The sequence below is a fragment of the Vollenhovia emeryi genome, unplaced genomic scaffold (assembly GCF_000949405.1).
Source record: "Vollenhovia emeryi isolate VEMERY1.0 unplaced genomic scaffold, V.emery_V1.0 DF939146.1, whole genome shotgun sequence".
Lineage (NCBI taxonomy): Eukaryota > Metazoa > Arthropoda > Insecta > Hymenoptera > Formicidae > Vollenhovia > Vollenhovia emeryi.
Window position 1 is genome coordinate 2,191,966 of NW_011967220.1, and position 26,335 is coordinate 2,218,300.

The 26,335-nt window shown below is 41.6% G+C and overlaps 3 protein-coding genes across 10 annotated transcripts in view; 1 reads left to right on the forward strand and 2 right to left on the reverse strand.

Moving 5' to 3' along the window:
* Positions 1-7,868: 7,868 nt before the first annotated feature.
* LOC105566248 (integrin beta-PS-like) lies at positions 7,869-15,227 on the reverse strand. Of its 5 annotated transcripts, none has more exons than XM_012020111.1 (15): positions 14,858-15,207; positions 13,586-13,793; positions 13,205-13,433; positions 12,540-12,639; positions 12,141-12,311; positions 11,779-11,877; positions 11,513-11,677; positions 11,141-11,299; positions 10,943-11,074; positions 10,446-10,745; positions 9,566-9,787; positions 9,086-9,202; positions 8,805-8,997; positions 8,314-8,453; positions 7,869-8,232 (listed from the first exon to the last, which is right to left on the reverse strand). In XM_012020111.1, the coding sequence occupies exons 1-15, from the start codon at positions 15,026-15,028 to the stop codon at positions 8,161-8,163; spliced, it is 2,478 nt and encodes an 825-aa protein (XP_011875501.1). In that variant the 5' UTR covers positions 15,029-15,207; the 3' UTR covers positions 7,869-8,160. The 5 variants fall into 5 exon arrangements, with proteins under 5 accessions (XP_011875501.1, XP_011875502.1, XP_011875504.1 ...); XM_012020112.1 differs by lacking the exon at positions 14,858-15,207 and adding an exon at positions 14,227-14,682; XM_012020114.1 differs by lacking the exon at positions 14,858-15,207 and adding an exon at positions 14,312-14,678.
* Positions 15,228-16,900: 1,673 nt separating this feature from the next.
* On the forward strand, positions 16,901-24,833 carry LOC105566251 (tyrosine-protein phosphatase non-receptor type 23). Its single transcript, XM_012020120.1, has 15 exons — positions 16,901-17,180; positions 17,378-17,580; positions 17,699-18,021; positions 18,116-18,228; positions 18,346-18,731; positions 18,898-19,245; positions 19,422-19,645; positions 19,761-20,002; positions 20,112-22,260; positions 22,439-22,974; positions 23,102-23,380; positions 23,518-23,702; positions 23,771-24,072; positions 24,153-24,308; positions 24,425-24,833. Exons 1-15 carry the CDS (start codon positions 17,094-17,096, stop codon positions 24,550-24,552), a joined length of 5,661 nt encoding a protein of 1,886 aa, XP_011875510.1. The 5' UTR covers positions 16,901-17,093; the 3' UTR covers positions 24,553-24,833.
* Positions 24,730-26,335, reverse strand: part of LOC105566249 (dolichyl-diphosphooligosaccharide--protein glycosyltransferase subunit STT3A) — a 6,525-nt gene continuing 4,919 nt past the window's right edge. For all 4 annotated transcript variants that reach the window (XM_012020119.1, XM_012020118.1, XM_012020116.1 and 1 more), the window contains exons 11-13: positions 26,235-26,335; positions 25,779-25,967; positions 24,730-25,701 (exon numbers count right to left, since the gene is read on the reverse strand). In XM_012020119.1, coding sequence (XP_011875509.1) covers positions 25,556-25,701; positions 25,779-25,967; positions 26,235-26,335 — 436 coding nt within the window. In that variant the 3' untranslated portion in view covers positions 24,730-25,555. The remainder of the gene's footprint in view (positions 25,702-25,778; positions 25,968-26,234) is intronic.

Here is a 26,335-nt window from a genome sequence, read left to right on the forward strand (position 1 = left end):
GGCGCCTCGTTATAAATTCTCGAAAAGTGCCTCATACTTTTCCACGAACGGAGGACTCCTTTGGAAGACGGATACGGGAGGGCGCGTCTAATGGCGAACGAAATTTATGCAATTCAAGTCGGTCATACACCCTCAGAAAGGATTTCTGTTACCGAGACAAAAAATATTCTTGACGCATTCATATTTCTCACAACCTCATTTAGTATAAAACCAAGACGATATCAAAATAAAATGAATAATTCGTATTCTCCTCTACCGAATTAAAACAGATTAACTTACTATATTGAGACAAGAGTAACTTATACAAATGTAAGTTTATATATTCTTGCGTTTAGAATAAATTGTCCCTCCATCTTACAACGTACGAAGTTGGCATCACGATATTCGACAAAAGACGATTCTAGATTTTCGAATGTCTCATTTAAGATTAAAATATTCCTTTCTCTATAATAAATATGATTGGCGCTATATCGATCCTATTTTATAATACATTGAAGTGTAATAGCATTGGATCCGGAAATTTTTTCATTGTAAGTTATTAAGTCTTGAATTCCAGACTTTCCTTTTCGCGTAAAATTCCCAAAAGTCGCAATTCTTATGACAGACTCCTTGACGAATTCGGCGACAAAGTCTCTCTTCCGAAAAAAAATCAGGAACTCTATAATTCTGGAAACATACAGTCTGTTTAAGCAGATAATGTTTTTTTCTTATTATATTTCCAAATTATCACTCTGACAATTCTTCGTCAGTTTTGATATCTTTATCGCTTGAGCACTACTGTTGTCACATTTTTAACCGAAGGAAAAGCTATAGCATAACATTTTAAAGATTAGCCTGGAGTCGCTGACTACTTCAGCCCGTCATTAGGTCTTTAGATTTTATTCTAATTAAACTATGCCAGTTAATCGTTAAAGGTTAATCGTACATGGCACGGTCGACGAAGGCAAATGCCAAGAAACACGTCGGTATTTCTCAACAACGCTCCCCACGAATATCGACCCCGAGCGAGCCTTGTGCTTATGCAGAAACACGCTCGCGTAAGTAAAATTGCTTACATTTTTCAGACGCGAAACGAGCGGTGGATAAGAGGTAACAGGGGGGGGGGGTAGGGGGAAGGAGAGAGAGGGGGGGAGGGTTAGAGTATTTTCTTTTTCGAGCCTGACGAGCATCAAGCTCTCTCTCCGGGGCCCTTGAAGAGCAGCAACGCCGGGGAACGGACAACGGATCCGGCGCTGACGCTCATTACGATGATTGGCAGATTCAATTAACGGCCGACCGGGCTCCACCGCGGCGGGGTCGCCTCGGCTTAACCCTGGCTAAATATTATTAATAATAATCAGCTCATTACCGGCTCCATTAATTATCCGTGCCGGGTATATACGCGGGTAGCGCGCCTCCAGGAGCGCACCAGATTCGAGGGCCGCGCGCGTTCGTCGATATCCGGCCGAAATAAAACTCACCGGTGGTCCGGAGGAGCACTCCGACATTAGCCCTCGCACCACCTCGAGTCACGTCGGTGTACGCGCAGCGGCGCTCATAATTCGATGTTCATTAAGGAACAGTCGTTACCGTGCAGACAGCAATCGCGAATTCCACGGAGTCCCGTTAGCAAACGCGAATCGCGAGACATTAAATCACCGCGAACTGTCGGCATGCTCTCCAAAGATCAATCAGTGAAATTACCACTGAAAACAGTGTCACTGATTTACAGTTATAATCTATAAATCGGTGACTATTCACTGATGACTTTTCAGACTGATGACCCACTGATTGACTTTTACGCGGCGTTTACAATAAGATTTTTAAGATGTACGATTCAAGAAAGTGACCGATCGCAATCGAACGTGAGGAGAATAATCGAAGATCGAGAAGAAATTTCCTAAATCTTACGTCTTGAGGGGACACTGGAGTGATTCTGCATCTTTTGCACCTTTTGCTCCTAGAACTGTCCATTCGTGAAAACATCTGTGTAATATAAAAATTACGTGGCTTTCATGTACAGACCGACAGTGTTCCATAACTCATTCGAGTGAATAGATTTTTTGTTGGACTCCTAAACTTAATTTCATATTATTTTGTGCATAAAAGCTAATAAAAAGAATTGCAAGCGCAAAAACTATATCTGACTGTGTAGGTAAAAAAGATGGCTGAGAGATCCTCTTAGAAAGTCATTGTAGGTCTCATTGTAGAAGCATCAGAGAGTAACGACCATCTTTCTGAAATTTCTCAACTCGGGTCAAAAATGGAAAAAAAATTAATTATTATTGTTACCGTGAGAAAAATGAGTTAATACGCTAGGATAAAAGCAGGATATTTAATATCAATTAGTTTGTGGGGGCAGAATTAAAATTGGTTCAGTTCTTTCGTTCCGTACGCCTGTAATACTGCGGTGGTACAAGAAAATCTGTCGTTGATCTCTCGCGCAGGATGGTACGAAGTCACCCTTGTGCCGGCTCTCGTAAAACAGTGAACGGAGAGCGAGAGGGAGGGCGGGTTGCGACGCGGGAGGGGGAGGAGAAGGGTGGAGGACGGGTAGGGCGTGCAATATTAATCCATTTAACAAACTCATTATCGATGAGATATACCGAGCGTTTACCGTGCGCGGCGGCGGCGCGAACGCGCTCCACCTATCCCGGGGGAACCCCGGCTATATTAGCGGCTTGGCACCCCTGCGGCTTGATTTACGGGCGCGCGCTAACGAGCCTCGGCCCGCATCAGCCACGAAGAGGAAGGTGGTGCAGGACGATGCGGCAGCACTCGCGGGCGCTACGGTTACGACGCAGCGCGGGGGTTCATGGGCGTCGCTAAAAATTTATCCGTCGGGATGGCGAAGAAGAGAAAGCGTGGAAGGGTGATCTCGCCGCGATCGACAGTGGCTGAAGTGCCGCTCGACTTGGTCACTCGCGGAGTGCGACCGAACAATTCAAAAACACTTAATTCGTTTTCATCTTTCAAACAAATTAAATATATTTTAAATACAATATATATTTCCTTGTTTTAACTGCGAAACTTCTACGTCCATGTTATCAAACTATTATTTATGTATACTCGCTCTTAATCATGAAACCATTAAAGGATAATAAGAAACGTTGAAGGTTGCTGTTAATTAATAATTAATTTGTTCGACTTATCAGTTTCTCGTTTACCGCGAATTTATAAAGACACAATGAGTTTCGTGATTAGCGCTTAAATGCATTTCGCCAAACGAAATTACATTCGCCCATCGGGGTCCGTGAGTTCTACATATATTTATACATTCCTTCATTATCCTGTATCATTCGGTCGCAACTCGCGCCGGACACACCCACAAGGTGTTAATCATCTCTTGCTCGGCTTAATTAACCGGGATCGATAAGTTTGGCAGAAGATATTCCCTTCCTCCCCTTCTTTCGATTGCTTCATTTCACCAACCGCATTAATTCAAAAGAGAAAAAGTAAACGGATATTCTTCCTGTCACGAGCACCTCGCGATAGAGTTCATCAAATGCCTCCTTGATCGCATTGGTCGAGCTTTGTCGCGCTTGGAAATCGAGTGTCTCTTTTGATACACTTTTAATCTTGTATCGCGATTTTTCGTGGCCAGTGCCAAGAATTAAATTGCGAATGTACCCTGTACATTCGCAAATTACATAATGTGGATCAATCTACCGTTTTATAGCTATATTGTGGGCATCCACCAAGACATGTGTCCTCAAAATAAGACTCTTAATTTCGAGGTACTATCTTTCCTCCTATTTTGGTTGATTTTTATGTGCCTCATAATTACGTATACTTTTTATTTTAACGTGTACCTCCTCCAGTTTTTGGTGCGCGGTATACGCTTAAGAGTGTACATATATAGATCCAAGGGCCACCTCCATGGCGGCGCCCATGACGTCGTCTATATACGACAGAGCGGACGTGTCGGTTGGTGGCAGAATGGCGAACGAGGGGCACATCGTCGTGTTCCTCCCCGACAATATGCCGGCCGACTGGAAATCGCGAAACGATCCAACACCGGCGGTCCCCGGCGGGCTGATTGGACCGTATTTGGTTGTAATTAAGGCACCGGCGGCGACCATTAGCGAACTGCGAAAACGAACAACATTGTTTAGTGCGCGTCGCGCGTAAATCAGAGCAAATCCTGTCTTCTCCTCTTTCAGGGGCATCGCTCTCAGCCGGTCCCCCCTCGGCGTCGCGCGAAGACAAAATGTGGTGCCTCATAAAACGATATTGGAAGAGTAGATTCTCACATACATTTTTCTCTGTTATTTCTGTACATCTTCCAATCTCCACTTTCTACATAAAAGGAATTAAGCGACTAGAAATTCGCCTCCCTTATGATTACCTTCCATTGGTTTATTACTTAATATTGTTTTTTAATAAATGTTCAATTTACATTTAAGTATTAGATATTATTAGAAGCTTTCATCAATGATACTCAGATTGGCAGTTGTGTAGTTTCCGTAACATAATTTTCTCAACAATAATAAATAAAAATTGTACTCGACAATATGCTGCACGTCGGATTCATCTCATTTTGCAATGTGCTTTTTACTTGGATTATTTTATTTGCATTATCTATGAAGTAGAATAATCGCAACATATTTTCAGTACCGAGACGAATACGCTCACAGCGAGCACTTAGATATAGCTCAATAATCAGCAGAATAAATAAGAAATACAATAATATCTTTATTCCATTTTGAAGTGTCCGATTATATCCGTTCGTGCACGCCTCACCCTCGTGGAATCAACCAGGCACGAATGACTGGCAAAAATTTATTACGTAAAGTCGTTGGAATGATGTTACGCGAGGCTCTTCTGCCGTATCGAGAGACGAATATGGCAACAATACCTCTCGACTCGCATAATTGGCGCTATGGGCGCCCGATGGGGCCACCTCGCGACGGTGCCGGGGGGGCCGCCGGCGCGGGATGAAGAGATTTACAATGTTCCCGGTCGTAAAATAATCAATAAAATCTGCGCAATGTAAAGAAACGGACGTGCGGCAGTGATTTAGTATGCGGAGCGCCGGGTCCCGTCGTTCCTTCCCCTCTCACCATCCTGTCCAGGGTGGTTTCTCGAGGTCCGTCCTTAAGGCGCGGCCATACGCAGGGCGCATCGTAAGGCGCCACGAGAAACCAAAAAAAAAGAGAAATTTAATCGCGGACTCGAATTGAAATTTAGGGATCGAACGAGCGAGTTTTTTTCGCCACAATTATATCGCTAACAATACAATTCCCTACCTCGTTAGCGATCGAACGACATTGAGAAATTACGAGCAATATGAAAGAGTTGGTGTGTACAATTGATTTTTTGACGTTATAACATTTTTATATTAAATAAGAGATGAACAGTGTAACTTATAATCGCACAAATATTTAAGGCCTGAGTCCACGATGCTAGAACTTGGACCAAGTTCGCAAGCCTATAGATAGGCAGACTTTTTAAATTAATTTCAAGTAGATTCCGCCATAGCTTCGATGTCAAGCTTAACTGCCCTCGTTGGTAATGAAATTCCCGTTTCAAAAAATTCTGCGCAATCATAATTTTTCCCTTGAGACCGATGTCGCATTATGAGAGCAAAAAAAACTACTTTCTTGAATATATCGCTATACTTCGGACGCTACTCGAATTCGGTACTTAACGGCGTATGATCGATTGCGTTTGCTGAAAAAGGAGATATACGCATAGGCCACATGTCGTTGCCGTAGTGGAAACCAATTAGAAAGGGGCTAAGTAGGAGTCGATGGTCGTTTTGAAAAAGCGCATCGCCTCGTAATCGTGCGCTAATTCATCAGCGCGCACCCATTTGCGAGCGTAAGTCACCCAAATGATCCTGTAGCATCACCACGCACATAATAGGCGTGGCGCCGGCTATTTTGAGTGGTGCGTATCTCGGTTTTACGAGGCGTTAAAGATACCGTGACTGATGACGGAACCGACTAACAAGTAAAACAAAGACGTCCAACAAATTTTCATCTTCGCCCTATTGTGTCGCTACGAGAGATATAATTAGAAGCTTTCATCAATGGCACTCGGATGGACAGTTATGTAGTTTCCTCAACACAATTTTCTCAATAATATAAAAATTATACTCGACAATATGTCGTACGTTGGATCCATCTCGTTTCGTAATGTGCTTTTCGCTTGGACTACTTTCTTTACATTATTAATATCTAGCGAGCATATGATTGTTTTCAGCTAAAGACAGATTGAGAAAGAGATTTTTAATACAGTCATTATGACAAGTATCATGTCTAAGTGTAATCGTTATAATCTGCGCAAAAACACTGTCGCTGTAAAAACTTGTTGGTTTTAACATTGTTTTCTTATTCAATTTTCACTCCTTAACTTGAATGTACCAATACTATTATTTCAACGATTGTTATTATAATGTTGGTGAGAGATAACAGAGACGAATCGAGGATTTGTTTCATATTCTAAATAATGTTTCTTGTCATCGGTAAACTTTCCGTCTGTCTGCACCTCGTTACCTAGATTTAATTTTGGCTTCGATCATTAATCAATCGAAACACGAGGGCATACTGAATGTGGATAGTGCTTTAAGTTTCCCGTGGGAAATATAGCGCGACTCACCCACGAGGTTTTGCGGCGGGAGCCAAGTATGGTGACGAATTTACGAGCTCCTTACAAGCGGGGGCCTGCCCTCTTCGTGAGCATGCAGCGGGCAATAAAGTACGAGGCCAGAAGATATTCGAAACAATCGGGTCGGGGAAGGGCAGGATCTACAATCGGTTCGAGAAGGCCCGAATCAAATTTAAGATTGATTTACGAGTGATCGCACGCCGGCGATCCCAGTTTTCCCTCGAATAATCCGTCGCTCACTCTATTAATTTATCGAGCAACAATGATTTCACGCGGATAAAAAGACTTGTTAGAGTAAAACGTTAAAATACGTTACTATATTACCGATTAATTTAACATTTAGCTTCGAATAAGTGTTAAGGGTTTAAAATGTAGTGATAAATTTAGATAGTGATATATAGCTATTAGCTTCGCGTGTTAATTAAAGTGAAATAAATGAAACGACTCTAAATTCGTAAGGCTGATTTAAGGACTTTTCGAAGACTTAATTAAGTAATCACTGTTAGATCGCTCTTAGATCGATAAATTCTCCGTTGGTCACGACCAGCATAGAAACGGCTTTACGATGATAGAGTGAAACGATAAAAAGTCTCGTTGGGAAACCTACGTGGCTAGATTTTGCTATAAATAGGGGGAAGCAGGAAGTATTTGAGCGGAGAAGTGTTATTACGAGCTTGGTGAGAAAGTGGGAGAAGGATGTAAGGGGGCGAAGGAAGAGAGAGAGAAAGAGCCGAGGAAAGTTTTGCTCGTTTTTGCACGGCGAGATTCTCACTGCCGATTGGTCTTCTCATTATGCGGCAATTAAACAACATGGCGCCCGCACACGCTGGTTTAATTCGTTCGCTTAGCGCGGCGCTAGCCATCGGATCTGGTATATTGGAGAGGAGGCCGGCGTTGAAATCCCCTGTTACTCTTATAAAGAAGATTTCTGGCCGCGCGTAAATAATAAGAATATCTCACACAATAAAATATCACGATTCATATTAATTTACGCCTGTTCATTAGGCATAGGCAATTTACTTAATTTTTTTAATTCGAGCGATATATTAATAGTAAAATAGAATATATTGATATATTAATTGCAACCGAGTACTTTTTTAATGTTAAAATTTAGGACAATAAATTAAATCATTGTAAGTGTATTAACTCTAAAGCGTCGGGTCGTTTATGACCTATACTACATTTTTTTAAATAAATTGTATTAAAAGAAATAAAAAAATTGAAATATATATTTAAAAATATAACGAAGTATTTGATATGCGTGTAAAAAAAGTTTGTTGGGTCGAAATCCAACGGTGCGTCGTGGAGTTTATTCTGTTTTGCGTTGTGGTCAAATATAAGATAATAAATTTAATGATTTCTTTAAATAATCAATCTCTCATATCGAATATAAGAAAACTGCACACATAGGAACTGATCTTTAACAACTCGTTGTGAATAACATTCGTCATCTCGCAATGCGTTATTATGAAATTTCCATGTGCACAAAGTAAAACTTAAAAACTTTTTATTATACGAAATTCGTATATAATGTATCACAATGAGAGTCCAAAGTTATAAATTATTAACTTAACTGGGATATACCTTGAACATTGGATTGCTGAAAGTCGACGTCGCTTGTTTGTACAGAGGATTCTCGCCCTGAAAACATTTCGACATATTGACGTTCCGGCAATCCCGTAGTCACGCGATCGGGAGGAACAAAGAGGAATAGCGACTCACTCTGTCCCATCTAGCGAGGGCGCGCTCCTTCTCGAACTTGGCGAACTCCCTCTTGTCGTGGATGATCGTGAGGATCTTCCAAATGAGGAGAATCAGGAAACCGATGATGACGGTGCTTATGACGACGCCCAGCGCAACACCTACGGGAGAAAGTAAATTCTAGTTCATCTTGTATCTTCTTGCATGTCCAATCGTATACGTAAGCACAACCAACGCGCGAAGATGCTTAGTATTAGAGAGTGAGAGAGAGAGAAAGAAATTATTCAGAATAGAATAGTCTTAAAATAATGGCATAAAAAATACATTACATAATTTTAAAAGTACTTTATATGCAGATGTGCATTAATCTCCACGAGTAATTATTCACATGTAATCTTGTTTAATTTATCAAAGCATGCAATGAGATGTAAATCGTATATTTCATGGAAGCGAACCATAACGCGACGCATAATTTATAGTATAATAGTGACAAGTGTAACAAGAGTCATTACCGAAAACATTAATGGGTGTTGGGCAAGCTCTCTCTTTCTGGGCTTGAATCTTGAAGATTTTTATGTCTCCCCCGGTACCGGCTCTGTGATATTGATATTTGAAAACAAACGTACAGCCTGCATCACCGGGTGTTCGACATATGCGGGCGTCGGTTTCTGCGTCCTTCGCAGAATCCTCCTCGACAGTGTCGACCTGCGAAGTAATAAGCGTCCGGCGCACCGCAAATTATTAATCGCGTAACTTGCAAGGTAGATGTTATCTCAAGGGAAGAACTACTAACAATGTCTATTTCGTGCATGCACAAGTCACATTTTCCATTTGTCGCGAATGGTCCTGCGTTGTACGCCACGCATTCCACGCAATCCTTCAGCTCCTCGCATCGTTGTCCTGGACACGTCTAAAGTGCGTTATAAATAAATTACTGTATCACAAGACTAAAATGATACTGAATAGAAAATTTCTAGATACTCGAGAATTTGACTATCCTGCGGCCAATCAACACATGTGAAAACTGTGTCGCACGACAAATGTAATACTAGCCTTCGCAGGCACATAACTTTCAACCATGTGCACGCACAATAATATTAAGCCCCACCGCCCTCTTTATACGGGTAATTAATTAGTATAGAAATTTTCATGTGAAAACATTCACGTATCTCCATTCCTTTGTGCCCTTCCTCATTGTGTTTGTCAGAAGAAATCGTTGATCGATTTCTTCCAACGAACTCCCCACATCATTTCCTTACGCGCGGACACTCACCGGACACTCCTCACAATATTGTCCGGAATATCGGATATTGTCCCGTTCGTGGCAGTGACAGCTGCCGCAGATGCAGTCGCCGCGTCCGCTGCAAATCTCAACGTGCTCGCCCGACGGCGGGATGCATGTGCTGTTGGTCTCCTTGCAGTCGCAGGTCTCGCCACCCCATCCCGGCAGGCAATTGCAGGTACCGCATTCGCACTTGCCCCGTCCGCCGCAGACCTTAAACGGACAAAGGAGAGACGAACGGCGAACGTAATGGGGTACGTACAAAGGCGTGTAATTTGTCCAACCGACCTTATAAACGCCGCCACCGCGCTCGCTCCAAGGCAAGATTGCCGTGTAACTTCCGCGCGAATTTGTTAAAAGCAACTATCAAGCGAGAACACGGTAGTTACGCGCGATAATAGAGATCTCCTATCCCCGGCTACCCTCTTTTAAGCGTGTAAATTCTTATTGTCTATATCAGCGGCAAATACTTGCAGCTTAAAAAATACTCAACGATTTTTTAGTTACGAGTATATTTTTTTATTTAGAGCCCGTTGTCTCAACCTCTCGGTAAGTTAACAAACAAGTTAAATCATATATGTGTCTTCGTGTTTCTTTCAAATTAAACAAAGATAGATATATACTTAAACTATAGCTTATCAAGAGGTTGGAAAAACCGGCCCTTACATATTCATAATGCATAATAAAACAAAATAATGTTTGTTTGATTATAAGAAAATCACGTACAATATTGAGTATTTTTATTAGGGAACTATCAAGTGCGCTCTCTACATTTTATATGAAGAATGTTAGGATTTCATCCTTGATGGCGTTGCTTGGAATTTTACATATTATATTTTGTGATCGTTAGGTCTTTAATTTTCGAACATACCTGGCCACCACTGCGTTTGCAAGAGAAATTGTCGCACTCGCAGTATTTTCCGTAGAACAATTCTTGCGGGTTCGGCCGTTTGTCGCAATCGCAAACGCCACACTTGCACGTACCATGACCGCTGCAGATCTCGGTGGTTTGATTGTCGGGCTTGCAGTCGGTTATTGAGATCGAGTTGTCAGCACTGACATTGTTTCCCTCGCACTCGCATTGCTTTCCGTAAAAACCGCGGTTGCAGGAACACACGCCGCACACGGATGTGCCTTTACCCTTGCATTCTGCCGCGTTCGGCTGATATCCCTGTGTTGCGAATAGTGATTTAAAATTCAAAGTATAAGGCAAATCAGTAAGAGCTTTGATTGCTCAAACGAAAGTGCAAATAATATTTTTAATTGTATATTTTAGAATATTATAAAGCAAGATGAATTTGTATTAATCGAAAAGTAAATTTCTCTGCGTTACTATTCAAGGTAGCATTTTTGCTCCGATATATCTACCGGGTGTCCAGGTTTCTCGCAAGGACAGTCGCACATGATTTCCAGATCAATAGTCAAACTCTCATTCAGGCCTCTAGGTTTGATCTCCATAGTTTGATGCCAGTCCCTTGGATCCTTGGGACATTCTACAACCTGGTAACAATCAAGTAATGAATCATATTCTTAATTAATAATAATAGCTCTAACTTGTTAGCGCACCTTAAGCACAACTTCAAACTCGATAATATTGCCCACGCGGAGTCCTCCGCATTCCTGACGTTCCAACAACTCTCCCATTTTGTTCAAACACCGGGAGAAATATTTAACGTTGATCATCTTTGGCGCTGTATCGATCATTGTTACAGAGTCCACTAGTTTCTGTAAATTGTCAACATATTAAATTACTATGAAACTTTTAGTTATTATGTGGTTTTGTAAAATAAGGTAATATTCTAAAATTAATTCTCCATTAATTTAGACTTTAATGCGAACTAAAATGTAAAGATAATTTATAAATTGTGTAAGTATGTAATTTAGAAATTATATAAATTCATAATTATGTATATAATCGTTTATAACAAATGTAATTACTTCGTATTCGCTGCTCACTAAGGCGACGACATTCTTCGAATCGTTTTCCAGAGTTCCGGTTGAGGATCCGCTGATGCTACGACTTAATCGTTGATAAGTCGCATTTTTTTCGTAAGGGACGGCGAAGATAATGTTCATATTGTACTCGCGCGCTTTTCTGTTGAGCTAAACAAAGAAAACAATTTTCTTAAAAATGCTCTCAAGCGATTAAATTCGCAATACGCGCCGGTCGGCGAATAATTCTCAAAAAGAGCGCAAATTCTCACCTGAGAAATTGACGGGTAATCCTGCAGAAGGGAGTAAGTGTAGAATCCTTTCTCGTCCAAGTGACACTTGCAATCGTTGGGCTCTATTATCCCTGCAAGCTGAGCAACCCTTAAGCTTTTTCATCTCGAAGTCTCAGCTCTTATACGGGGTCTACAATGCGAGCCTCAGAGTCGCAGTCGTAAGGATAATCGACTGTGATTGTTCAATTCAGTCAGACACATAAGAATTGACCAATCATAGTCGATTATTTTTACGACTACGACTCTGAGTCTTGCATTGTAGACCCCGCATTACTCGGCTATGGTCGAATAGTTTGTCTCATGGTTGCGCGACCTCGTGTACTTCATTTTGATTCACATACCTTACCGTCCCCAGCGATGTGGAAGATTGCGTCGGTCGAGAACACAATAAGATGACGTGCCTTTTGGCGCCAGCCGATTTCCTTGGTGCACACTATGACCTGCATCATCGCGTCGAGCCCGCCTTCGGGACCGTCCAAATTACCCGACACCGGAGCCGCTTGTACCTGATCCTATTTGTTAAGACCACTTGTATTCATTTCAATCATTTAAAATTAACTGCAGGAAGTCATCAGGAATAATATGCTAATATCGAATTCCGTACGAGATGTACGTTCTATATTCAAATCATTACTTTAGAAGTAATTGAAACTTATTTATATTTTTAACATTTTAAACCATTTAATACAATTTATTTGCTTTAGCACATGCCGAATATACAACTGCATAGCGATAATTACCTCAAACAAAGTAACGTTCCCCGTAAGAGGCATCTGATTTTTATAATCGTAAGGCGGCGCGCACGGTTCTTCAGTTTTCAAAATGCAGGGAGATTCCAATCTGAGGGGGAAAATTCAGTCGGATTATAAATTGCGTACCAGCACAATTTACATTCAATTATAATAATTTCAACGTAATCAGGGTGTCCAGCAAACTCAATGAAAAAAATTCCCTGACTTTTTCAGGTTTTCCAGGAGCCGGAATTAATTTTTCCCTGGCCGTTTAGTGTGACTTTTTTCAAGATGCATAATTTGCGTACATCCGTATGGTAAACCAAGTAAATGTTAAATGACGAAGTTCTTGAAACATTTTTCTCGGGAAACAAAAGTCCGGAATTTAAAAAGGCGAAAATTTAAATTAAAGCAATTATACCATCTATGTATAATACATTGTGTAATAGAAACGAACATATCATTACAAACCATTCAAACCATTTGTGATACAAAGAAAAGTTCATTTCCTAAAAACTTTAAATTATTCAGAAAAAATCTGAAATGATGTAAAAAATTCAGACATATCGTAAAATTTCCTGACTTTTCCCTGACAATTCCCGGTTTTCCAGATTTCCCTGACCACTGGACATCCTGGCAATGTTTGTAATGACTTATGTATTAAATATAATTACTTATCAGGCTGCGTGCTAGTCATCGGTAAAACGACCTTATCTACAAAGCTGCCGAAGCCAATACGGAAATTGGACGTGAGCTTTTTCATGGCATCAGCCAATTGCAGACCGAGCTTCGATAATTTGTCTTTGTATGGCTCCATGGACGCTGATAGATCCATAAGGTAATATAGATCCACAGGATAATCCTCCGCCTGACTGTATTTCATAGTTACGCGATAGTCCTCGCCTACGAATAATTTGTTTAAACTTCTGGTACTTAAAATTATACGCAGATATATTGTTTTAATATTAGGAATATACGGTGACGTTCCATAGTTTGCAAAGTACCTTAATATTGAACATACAAAAGGGTGAATCTCGGTGAAATCTTGTTCTTACCTGGCCTGAGACGTAATCTTATCTTCTGGGGCTGAACTTGCACGGGATCGTTACCCTTGATCGAAGATAATCGCCGATTTTCCAAGATATCCATCGTATTCTCACGGTGTACGACAGCGGACGGTTGACACCAAAGGTCGCCTTCTTTCAAATATGTTTGTTTGGACACGCAACGCAGCAAAGGAGCACTCACACTCTGTTTGGATACCTTTAGACAAAGTCGTCAACGAAAGCTCAATTATTATCCATTATAACTTGAAAAGTTATAGAGCAACTAAGCTCAAGCAATGTGCGGAAATAAAATGCCAGCAACCGATGCTAGCTCTTCGCTAGGAATATGAATTCAATGTTTGAGTGATTTACAGCCAGCAGTGGTTAAGTGCGCAGCTAAAGAGAAAACATATCGCATACTGTTAACAATGAATTAGCATACATTGTTTTCAATTTTCCAACAGACATAAACGTGTTATACCTGTTACGTCTATTACATCTGGCCAAGCACTTAATGCTAGCATGTTTGGGTCATGCAAATGTATCATTTCCGACATCAAGTGCTAGCAAACAACAGCACAATAAAAGACACAGATGCATAGCGCGACGCTGACATGTTTGTTAGCAATATGAAAGTGACTTGTGCTCACACTGGCTATCTGGGTGCCCAAGCTATTGCATGAATATAATTGCAAAACTATTGCGAACACTTGATAGTCGATAATTAATGGATACATTTGCTTGGTCCTGCTATTGTTTCTGAAGTCCACTTTGTACATGTGATATCAATTTATTAATGAAATCTGCAACATTTAAAGCACAATATTTAAGATAATGAAAGATTCCACTTATTTTCTCAAGAAATGAAAACAGATAAAGACGTATTCATCGTAATGAAAAAGCTCTCGAGAGCGGATCGCCTAATCTTTCACGCGAAACACGTCGGGCACGTGCGTATTCCACTCGCAATCTCTTCTCTTCTCGTTTAGACATCGAAGGACTGACAGGAAAACAGAAGATGCGAAAGAAATCTGTTTTCGTGCCAAGCGCGCGGGAGTCGTGCAAAACAGTCATGCGGCGCAACCGCGTGAGCTCACTCGCGGCGTATGAATCATCACCGGCGCCGGTTGGAGAACGCGATCGCGTCGTTGGCGAACGGGCCCGTCGCGACGACAGGGTTTAGTCGCAGGTGCGCGCTTCTCTCTCTCTCCCTCCTTCTCACCGCGTGTCATCCCTAGCGGAGTAGACCGCTCGTTAACGGCGCTTATAAATATTCATTACCGTCATGGAGCACCAGACGCATCGCGGCGTTTGCAGGCAGCTCGCGCAGGTCTGCCGCAACTCGCATAGGCTCTCCCGGTCGCGATGCTGCGAGGTCGCGGCTGCGAAGAGAAGGCGCGCTGTCCCGAGGAGGAGGAGGAGGCGGAGGATGATCGTCGTCCGCCGTGCCATCGTTTCCCCGAACGTTTACTTCTCGACGCGATCGGACGAAAGAGGCGAGGCGAGCCGTGCGGACGCACCGAACGGCAACCAAACGCTCGCGATCCGAAAGGATACTGCGGCATCCCGCGGAAATGACTCCGTGATAAAACGTGCGTCGTGGTAACGCGCGTGATTAGGTAATCGTTGATTCTCTCCACCTTCGTCGAGTCTTTCCTGGGATCGGTCATCGGGTTCCTCGTGTCACGAGGCTCGTATCGTCGGGCGCGGCACAGAGCGATGACGAATTCCATCGGGGATCTGTAAAATGGAGAAATTTACACTTCGTACGCGCGGACATCGCGCAGCAGAAATAGACGAGTGACGCATAAAGGTTCATTTACATATACCCGTTCAATTACATGAGTTTCCGTCAGTGTCGGTGATGACAAATATTGCTTTCTCGTTTTATAACGTACGTGTTCGAACACGTCCGGCACAGTTCCGTATTCGGGGCCGTTGAATCTTTTTTCCTTTTCCACATCGGGTTATAAGAATCATTGCCAAAATTTATCATCCGTAAACCTGAGCTATCTTGAAAATCACCGATTCCAAACTGCATAGTGTAGTAGGTCCACTCTCTGCCGGGCCCTTTGATTTTGGTTTTACTCGGTGTCTTACAATTAATAATGCAACATCAATCGACTCTGCAAATCTAAACCAAAGAGCGCAATCATTTTTTGACTAATATCTTTAGTAACATAACGATACTGGCCAAACGAACGATATGAGAGCAGTAACAATTGTGTGAACAGATTACTTGAAAAGGACGATCTAAATCCGGGACCGAAACGTTGTGTTTTTAAAAAAAAAACATTGGCCAGTGTAGGTCGTTCTTGAGAAACGTTGGTTTTACACTACTGGCGATATTAAATCTATTTGTGAGTTAAAATAGATTAATTCAAGTTACATATCCGTGCCTTTTAGTTATTTAGCGTATCTGTGCCTATTATTTGCAATACATCGCCGGTTACTATCGCGACAGTCCGACACGACTGGTGCCATCTAGTGCTGCACAGGTAAAGAGGAACCTTCAGCCATCTTTTTTACCGACACAGTCAAATACATAGTTTTTGCGCTTGTAATTCTTTTTATTAGCTTTTATGCGCAAAATAATACCAGGATAAGTTGCGGACCGCGTAGCAGAACATTTTTATATACCTAAAACACCCAGTTCAGATGTCTGATAAAAAAGATATTGGTATTTGAAAGTTTCAATTCGTAGTTCTAACCAGTTTTAACTAAATTTGAAACTGGCTTTATAAAATTGCAAAATTTTCCGTACGATTAAAGTGCGCATATTAAAGACGAAACCAGGAACAGTCGACTTTACCGACAGAGTTTACCTTCAGGTGCGAGTCTGGACTAAATACGTCCGATTTTATCGGCAGAGAAAGTCGCTTTGCAACTATTGTGCAAAATCCTGAATTTAATCGCAGTCGTACGCTCCTAATTATGGCAGAATCTGAGAGCGTGCTCCAGTCAAATTTACGAATTTTACACTGTCGCGAAGCAGCTTTCTCTGCTGTACGCAGCCATTATGTGAATTCGCGCTTCGTCGATAATAAATTCACGCGTGGCCCCGTTGCACTAGCGAAATTTTGCGGAAATACTCGAAATAGAACTCCCGACGCTCCCGTCCACTCCCGTCTGTCGCGCGTGTCTCGATTTTCTCGGCCAGACGTACGAATGCACGTGCGTTTACTTGTACGGTGCAACGAGGGGTCGCCGTCGTGACTCCCCATTTTGTAGTTCCCGCCCTGGAGTACGATGGTCTCGAAGCCATGCCGACCCGTTGAACGGCTTCCGTGAACGGGAACTGTCGCGCCGCCCGTGACTGGCCGAGAGAGACTCCCGGATTGTGTACGCTCCTGAAAGAGACCCGTAATCCCTCGTCACTCATACGCACTCGTATGTAGTACGTGACGGAGAGTATTGCATGTCCTCGCCTGGATCCACCTCCGTCGAGTTTGACAGATGACCGACTGTCAGTGCGCGGCGGGTTTGTCAAAGTGAGGATCGACGGGAGCGCGCCGACATGGAGGCGGTGCCGAGGCTGCCGATGATATGGTTCCAGCTGAAAGTCAGTCCGGAGCCGACCACTTTTGGACCGAAGCTCAAACAGGTACTCAGCGCGCCTCGCTTCCCTTTTTATCTAATTAGTCCATCCACGTTACGCAGTCCGTCGCAGATCCGTTTACGCGGAGCGTCGAAGCGCCGACAAGTGCAACCTGCCACCGCGGCGGCGTCACGTCCCCCTGCGTCCTTTGCTCACCCTGTGCGTCGTCGACGCTTTTTTATTCCCCTCTCTCTCTCTTGCAGTACATACAAGAATTTTACAACGAGGACCCTGAGTCGTACAACAATGAAATACACCAGTTGGAGAGCTTACGCTCGATGGCGGTCAGACCGCCGGTCGACATGGCTGGGTGTGCGCTGCTGAAGAAGTATTATTGCCAGCTGAATTTCCTTCAGAGCAGGTTTCCCATGCACAAGGACGGCCATGCCGCCGCCACGTTCACATGGTACGAATCCGGTATCCTTACATTGCACTTTATGCATATTTAACATTCAGTCTAGTTGTACACGAACTTGTGTATTTATGGATTAATTCCTGTCGGACTCTACAACACTTCCCTCTAGGCGAGACGCTTACGCGAACCTGGTGTGCTCGCTGGGCAGCATCCGTTTCGAGATAATATCGATTTTATACAATATCGGAGCGATGCACAGTCAATTGGGCGCGCGGACCGAGAGAAACAGCGCCGACGGAATGAAGATGGCTTGCACTCACTTTCAATGCGCGGCGTGGGCCTTCGAGCACCTGAAGAACAGTTTTCCTCAGCCGTCCGGTATCGACCTGTCGCCGGAATTAATGACCTTCATGCACCAGCTCTCCTTGGCGCAAGCGCAAGAGTGCATACTGGAGAAGAGCATGCTCGACAATCGTAAGCCAACAATTGTAGGTACGTTCCGTCAGTCGTCAGTTTTGTTCGTTCGTTGTAGTAACTGTGGTTTAGTTCTGTCTGTCATTGTGTACAAGATGTATATATTACGCAGCAAAAGTTGCAAAGCAAATAGTAGATTACTTCACTATGGCCCTAACCACGTTGGAGCAAGGCGGAGCTGAAGACGGAACCATATCCGACACTGTGGGCAGCAAAATTTATAAGGCGAGTTACATTAGGGTACTTGAGTTAGCTCGCGTAATTTTGTGAGCCTGGTATATTACTTTTGCGAGAGCTCGGTAAAATTACCGAGTCAATTATAATTCGTCGAAACTTTTGCAGAGCTGGAAACGCTACGTCAAGTTTAAGAAAGCGTATCACATGGCCGTCACGTATCTTTATCAAGGCCTTGCCGCAGAGGAACAGAGGAAGATGGGAGAACGAGTAGCTTTTTATAATGCTGCGTTAGCGTCGCTCAACGAGGCGCACACGATCTACGATTTCGCAAACATTAAGGAGGAAAAAGCCGCGGTGGAAGAGTCACTCACGTTTACCAATGATGTGATCGAAGGCAAGAGAAAAGCCGCTAAAAATGAGAACGACTTTATTTATCACGAAGAAGTGCCTGAGAAAGAAAGCCTTCCTACTGTGAAAGGCGCGTCTCTAGTTAAAGGAATATCGTTTAACATAAATGATACAGAGGTATCGGGACAGGATATATTTGCGAGGTAATTTTATAATATTTTCTTGTATCATTATATCGTCTTTTATCGTAAGTTACAAATGTAAGTGGCAAAATTATTATCGTGTCGTTATAATTGTTTTCCTGTCGTAGAGCATTATTCGTAGTTTATTCCTTTTGTATGAGTTTAATATCTATGTGTTGTTTCACAGGTTTGTTCCTATGAAAGTGCACGAAGCTAATTCTCTTTATTCGGAGGAAAAGGCTAAAATACTGCGCTTTATCGGGACAAAAATTGACGAGAAAGATCAATACCTTAATACCTACCTGACTTCCTTGAAGCTGGAACATATGAATTTGTGGGATCTTGATTCACAAGGTTCAGAATGGGAATGCTTACCTCTCCCGGAAGAGCTACTCGAACGATGTGCCGCGCTTAATGCAAAGAAACATGTTATTCAAGAATTAGTCGATATTTTGGGAAAATTATGTAAAACAAGCAAAGATGTTGAGAAAGTATTAAAGGAAATATCACAACTTTTGTTGGATGAGGAACAAAAGTATGAATTAATCTATGCTTTCGTTCAAAGTTTTAAGCCTCTAGTGTGTCATACACTATTTCATAACAGTTGAAAAGTATTATTAATACATTTTATATTAATAAAATATAATTAATAATTTATTTTGATTTTAAGAACCGTGACTCCCGTTTGAATAATTTATTTATATTTTGTAGAGAAAAACAGTATCAAGATGCGGTAGGCAAAAGACCACCGTCGATAGTAGCAACGGATCTAACTAGAGAAGCTAATAAATATGAAGAAGCACACAACAAGGCTTCTGAAAGTAACCAAGCTCTTCATAAAGCAATATCAATGCATGTGAAGAATTTAAAAATTCTTGCGCAGCCAATAGCCGATTTAATGGCTCAAATCCCTTCACCCAACGTGTATCTTGCAGGTAATTTTTATATAATATATATTATAAATATAACAACAATAAAATAGTCATATTGATTCAAAGAAAACTTATTGAATTCGAGTTTAGCACGAATTCATTCTTTTAATGTTTTTAGATCAAAGTTTCGAAAAATCACAAACCAAGGAAATAGAGAAAATGCATATTAAAGAGCTGAAACGTGTGTTGAATAAAGTGGACGAAATGCGAATGCAGAGACTTGATTTGCTTACCAAATTACGAGATCAAATTGTCAAAGACGATCTAACACGTTTACTAGTCACTGCTACATCTGAATCTACTCCGCCTGTCTCTCTAGAGCAGTTATTTTCGGATCAACTTAGCAAGCATCAAAGTTTGGTCGGTAAAATTTCACGCGTCTTCATATCTTTTAACGATTAAATATTTATTTAGTTAATATATATATATGTATAACAATTGAATAAAAGAGCTTAATATTGGATTGCAGGTGAGCTTGATAGAACAAAACCTTGCTGCACAAGATAATATCTTAGCGGCTTTAACGGACGCGTACGCACAGACTGCTAATGTGCGCAAAAATGTGGAGGAAGTGTTGAAACGTAGAGAAGTGACCATATCTTCTTTGATCAATTCTTATGATTCGTACGAGGATTTGTTAGCAAAATCGAGCAAAGGCTTGGAATTCTACACAAAATTGGAAATAAACGTTTCGAAGCTATTACAGCGAGTTAAGAGCACGTGCAAGGTACAAGAAGAAGAACGAGAGCAGATACTTGCGCAAGACAACAAGAACGCGTACGAGAAGATCGACGCGGTGATACCGTCGACTCACGATCAAGGGCGTCCTCGATCCGGCAACGGCCTGAAGCTGAAGGATTATTTGAACAGCAGAGTGGAAGGCGGCACCGGTTATCAAAATCCATATTACAACTTGTACAAAGGGCATGTCGCGTCGATGCAAGTGGATTCGAAAACGTTGGCAACTGAGATGGGAGGCAAAAATGTCGTTCAATCTCCAGGCACGATACAGGCGTCGGAAATTTCGTCCTCGGCTGCGAAGTCGTCGCAACATTATTATCCCGCGTCGTACGCTGATTATAGAACAGGCTCCCCGTATCCGTACGGTACGCAGACTTATTATGAAAATCCTGTTGCTAATAGCATCTTGAGTCAGAGCTACTTGCCGGCCGCTACGAACACCACGAACGTCTATCAGCAACCGACTCTGTCCACGTCATCTGCAGATATATCTAATTCGACTGTACACTACCCTGTCAGTTCCTATCTGCCTAACGGACAAACTCTACCTACATCCGGACAAGATACGTTCCGAGACATCTCTTCTAACTACAATGTTTCTAACGCGGCTCTGCAATACGATGCTTATCAATCTCCAACCGGTTATAACAATTATAACATCGCAACGCCGTACGTTCCGAATCAAGAGACAGTCACAGTTAAAAGCGGAACAGCTGAGACACCTACGCACGTTCAGCCAGTACCGCAAGTGCCCGTCTCTACGATCGGAGCCGCAGCGGCGAGCAGCATCGTGTCGACGGACGGCCAAGGGCAAGCTTATAGCGTCGTGCAACAAGCTCAGCAATATGATAATCCGCAAAAGACGACTTTGAACCAAGAAATGTCGTTTCACGGTGGTCAGAACGCCGCTAGATCTCAGCAAACGTTGCCGGCAAAGGACGCTACGTTGACGCAGAACTATTCGCTGCCTCAGGCCGCCCACTCCGAAGTCGCGTATCCGCAAAACTATCAGAGCACCACGTATTACAATCCGGCGGAGCTGCAAGCCCAGCGAATCCCGTATACTCAAGGCACATACGACGCGGCTGTCGTGCCTCCGACGCAGTATATGCAGTCGCAGCAACCGGGCACGAGCAATCAGTCCGTACATTCCGCGCCGTCGACGAACGAAGCCTCGGTGCCGTACTCCCCGAGCTTACACGGCGTTAACCCTGTCCAGTATCCGCAGCAGGCCGGTACAGAACCGAGTAAGCAGAGTTACACGGACGAGGCGTACGCCGCGTACGGCACGCAGATGCAAATGAACGCCGTCGCCTCGAATTATCCAAGTACTTATCAGAATTATCAGCACGGTGCCACTGGCGTGCCGTACGAACAGACTGGCATGCTACCCGGGGATGCGTCCGGCACGTACGCCTACATAAACAGCTCGAGCAGCTCGGAAATAATACAGAGCCACGCGAAACCGACGACGGTGCAGAGTTACTCGCAGTCGTATCAGTACTCGCAGCAGACTCCTTATTCGGCGTATGTGCAATATCCAAATTATTCGCAGGGCCAAAGCTACGCTTATATGCAGAACGCGCATGGAACAAATACAGCGTACACATACAATCCTGGTAATCAGGCCCAGGGCTACACTTACGCGTCTAATCCCCAAGATGCACAAACTCCTCAAACGTTGGAGGCAACGTCCTCCAGTGTTACGGCCAGTGGCATTTATCAGCAGCAGGAGACAAATGCGAGGTACACGAACGCGGGCAATAACGCTGTGGTCAGTCAAACGCCATCCTCGCAGTACAGTCAAGTTTATCAGCCTCAAACAGAAAACGGTACATACTATACTACGCCTTACGGTCTTCAAATGCAGGGTCAAGGTACGTTTACGTGTTACCCTTATTGTTAGTTTAATTCATATTTGTCTCTTTCTAAAGTAACAGTTGGAAAGAGACAAGGAACGAATTGGACTAAAGCTTAAAGTTAAGCCTTAGTACCGTCATTATGTTTTCTTAGGCGTAACGAATCGTTTCATCATTTCAATTGACTTTGTTTCAGCTGGTTCGGTAACGAGACCTGAAAATTACACCAATTACAATCAAACGTACATGCAAGCCGTCAACAACGGAACGAACACGACAACGAGTGCTAATCCGATGAAACTCACGACCAAGTCCGAGGAACTGACATCGAACGTTGATCTTCTGTCCGATCTCGACATTACTATAAACCACGCACCTCTTGTGCCAGAAGTGCGGCCTCTTTCAGTGCAGAAGAAAGAGGAGGTGACAACAGATGATACTGCGGAAGATAACAAATCGGAAAAGAACGAACAAGACAAGTCCTGTAAAACCGAACAAGAAGTCGCAGCTTCTACCGAAGATAAAAGTGATCATGAGAACTTGCAAATCGTATGGGACACGTGGTACAATGACGTTCAACCGAAGAAGGATCCTCTGGGAGAGCCAGCAGCACTGCAAAAGTTCATTAACGATGTCGAGAAATATGAAAAGTTCGTAAATAGTTTACTCGTAAAAACTTTAAGCGGAGCCACGAATCTTGATATCAAGTGGAAAGAGGTTCAGGATTTCGAAGTAAGGATTTCAAGATAAAAATTTCATTGATATCCCGCTAGCCACATCTTACGCTTCACCTGAAGAATAGAATTTGAAAAATGCAAGTACGTTCGTGAATTTATAAAAGTCCTCTTTTCGCTTCCAGGAACGGGAAAATGGAAAACAGTCAAGCACCGTAGCGTTAGCTCACTCGTCTGAAAATCGAACAATTGATTGTATTCCGTACGACACGACACGGGTGCAAATATCGTCATCGGATGTCTCGTCGTACATAAACGCATCTCACATCATGGAAATCACGCAGTGGATACCTACAGCATTTATTATAACTCAAGCACCCTTAGCAGATAAATTAAACGTTTTTTGGACGATGATCTGGGAACAAGAGAGTGAAGTTATTGCGTGCTTGGCATCCGATACTCAGGTTTATACACAAAAATAATATATATTTCTATGATGTTTAAGAAACTGAAAAGAGATACATATTGAAATTTTTTATTATCATTTTACTTTTGATCTACTTTTCTAAGTGTACCAACGATATAATAAATGTTTTTGTAGATGAATGGAGAATTATATTGGCCCATAAGTGAAGAAGACAACTTAGACATTGGAAATTATACTATTTCGCTAAAAAAGATAGTTAACTATACAACCTATATTCAAAGGACTCTTTCTATTCAGCATAATAAGAAAAAAACCGAAAGAGTCATTGTACACATGCAATTTCTTGTGTGGCCTTCAAAGTAAGTTAACTCTGTAATTGAAATACTTAAAAAGTACACGTACAATGATTAATATATATCTTTTCCAGTGGTTTTCCGAGTAGTCCCGGCGCTATACTTGCATTTTCAAGCGATGTAATGACAGAGCAGGCATTAAGACGCTGTTCTCCTAAGCCCGTAATTGTACATTGTTTAGACGGCGGTTCGTTGAGCAGTCTATTTTTAGTGGCTGCTGCGACTGTATGCCACATACGCGCCGATTGTGGAATCGTAGATGTACCGCTGGTTTTCAAGGGCCTTGCAAAGTGTCGCAAACAAGTCGTAAATAAGGAATCACTGTTATTTGCATACAGATTAGTATTGTACCATGCTCAGGATATTTTAATGAAACGTAAGAAGAATTTTTCTCTCTCATGATATTTTTAAAGAAACAATATTCTAAGTATTCTCTGTTTTGTCTTATTTTATCAGGCGGCATTTTATCATCTACTCGAGCTACATTTGAAAATTTAGACGGATTCAAAGGGAACAAGGAGAGAACATCGCGAAAGTTACAATGCCATCCTTCAGATGATTTTCTTCACAATCTCGACGTGGGAATACAACGTTCTGATTCTGAGCAATCGGGTACACAGTTATCATATCTATTACAAATTGATTTGTGATATCAGTTTCAAGCAAGTGATTTGTTGAGCATTACTCATTTCACTTCTTAGAATTCCCCAATGTTCTTTTCATTTTAGGAAAAACACAAAAAATTTTAGCAAGCGACGGCACGTCGAGTAAAAGTTCATCGTCACAAGAAAAATCTAATGGCAGAGTCATCGATCCCTTGAGTCAATTGGATCCTATGTGGTCCATCAGAAGATAATCACACAACTAGGAATGTAAATTCCATTATGCAGCTTTAAATGATTATTTAAACGAAATAGGCATTCCTATCTTTGTTAAAGTGATGATAAAAATATCGAGCTAGAATTTTTAAGATAGCTTGTATAAATAATGTTGTAATATGGAATTAAAAAGAGTATCATAATGCATCTAAATTAGCCTTGAAATAAAAGACATTTATTCAAGTATTTGTGTGCTAATCCTTAAGTTTTAACAGTTTTAATGTCTGTTAAATATATAGAATAAAAAATATAAAACACATGCCCCCTATTCGTATTCATTTTTCATGTTTATAATACACTTCAATTGGCCTAAACAATGCAATCTAATTGCATTACTCTATTTATATCTCGATATATTTAGGCTGTAATGTATGAGTAATTAGGTAAATATAACATAACTTGTATTTACTTAGCGCTTCGATATAATTAATTTAAATATTCCTGACTATACCTGTTTCCATGAGAAATGATTACAATATAATATAAACTTTATAACATATTCATGTCGAACACAGTTCATTCGCAGATAACGAAGATACTTTAGACAATATAATCATTCGATAATATGTAGGGCACTGAATGCGAAATATTTATTATAGAGAAACGCTCTCTTCTATTTTAAAGCATAGGCATATGCTTTATACGCTAACCTTTATAAACAAATGTAGTATTCTAATAGTCATGTTATCCACATATTATGTATGATTTTTAAGGACGCTGCTGAAGTATATGCTAAACGTATATCTTTTAAACTTCTAATAAATTGCGCACAGCAACGTTTATATTCATGCTGTTCTTTTTCATCTTCACATTTCAGTTGTAAAAATTTTAATTACAATACAATGAGTACATGCAATAATGTACATGTATTTCCGCAGTGACTGTCGCGAAACGCATATATAAATGAACGTTAATGTAAAAAAAATTTGTGACATTATGGCAATAGATTTTTGTCTATGCAAATCGCGGTGTCAGAGTACCTTAAACCCCCCTGTTTCGTAGATCTTTCACTTTGTAAATTCGCACAAGCCAATGTTCCGTCGTGTACGCTTCTTCCAATGTATTTAATTCAAAGTCCTTGTTTCCAATCTCCATGTTCCTTACTCTATCGTAGCCTGAAGGTTTGCCTGTTTAAACAGTTCAATGATACAATAATCTTTATGAAACTAACTGAAACCGTTTCAATAGAGAAAAAGAGTCGTACCGCCTTCAGTGTAGACTTGGCCGAATCTATAATAGCACATTTTGTACATGAGACAATTGAGCAAAATTGGAGATCCCTCTTTATCCACTCGGAATTCGCCGGCAGAGTTGTAATAATCCCACTCGGTTATGGACTTTCCTTTTTCAGTACTGCCACCAATGCGCACCATCCATAGGAACTTATTTATATCTAGTCAAAATACATAATAATTAAGATTGATCATTTTTAACATTATAATGTATTATAATTTTCAGAGTAAATCTAAATAATTTTTAATTGCCCACAGCATAGTCTAAGTAGAGACATAATTTGAGTGACATGTGAGAGCAATCGATCCTGATCCTGCCGAGTTTTGATTTATGAGATAAGAGATATAAAGTAAATTGCAAACTCCTTTTGGAACCAATAAACTAATAGGAAAATGGTGAGATACTTGTTACGCTAGATTAGATTTACCATCTGATGAGTAGCCAGTAAGCCCTCCAAAAATTACAAGGACATAGTTGACATCTAATTCTCTCATAATCTCGTATGCCTTTTCCTCAGAACTCGCCATT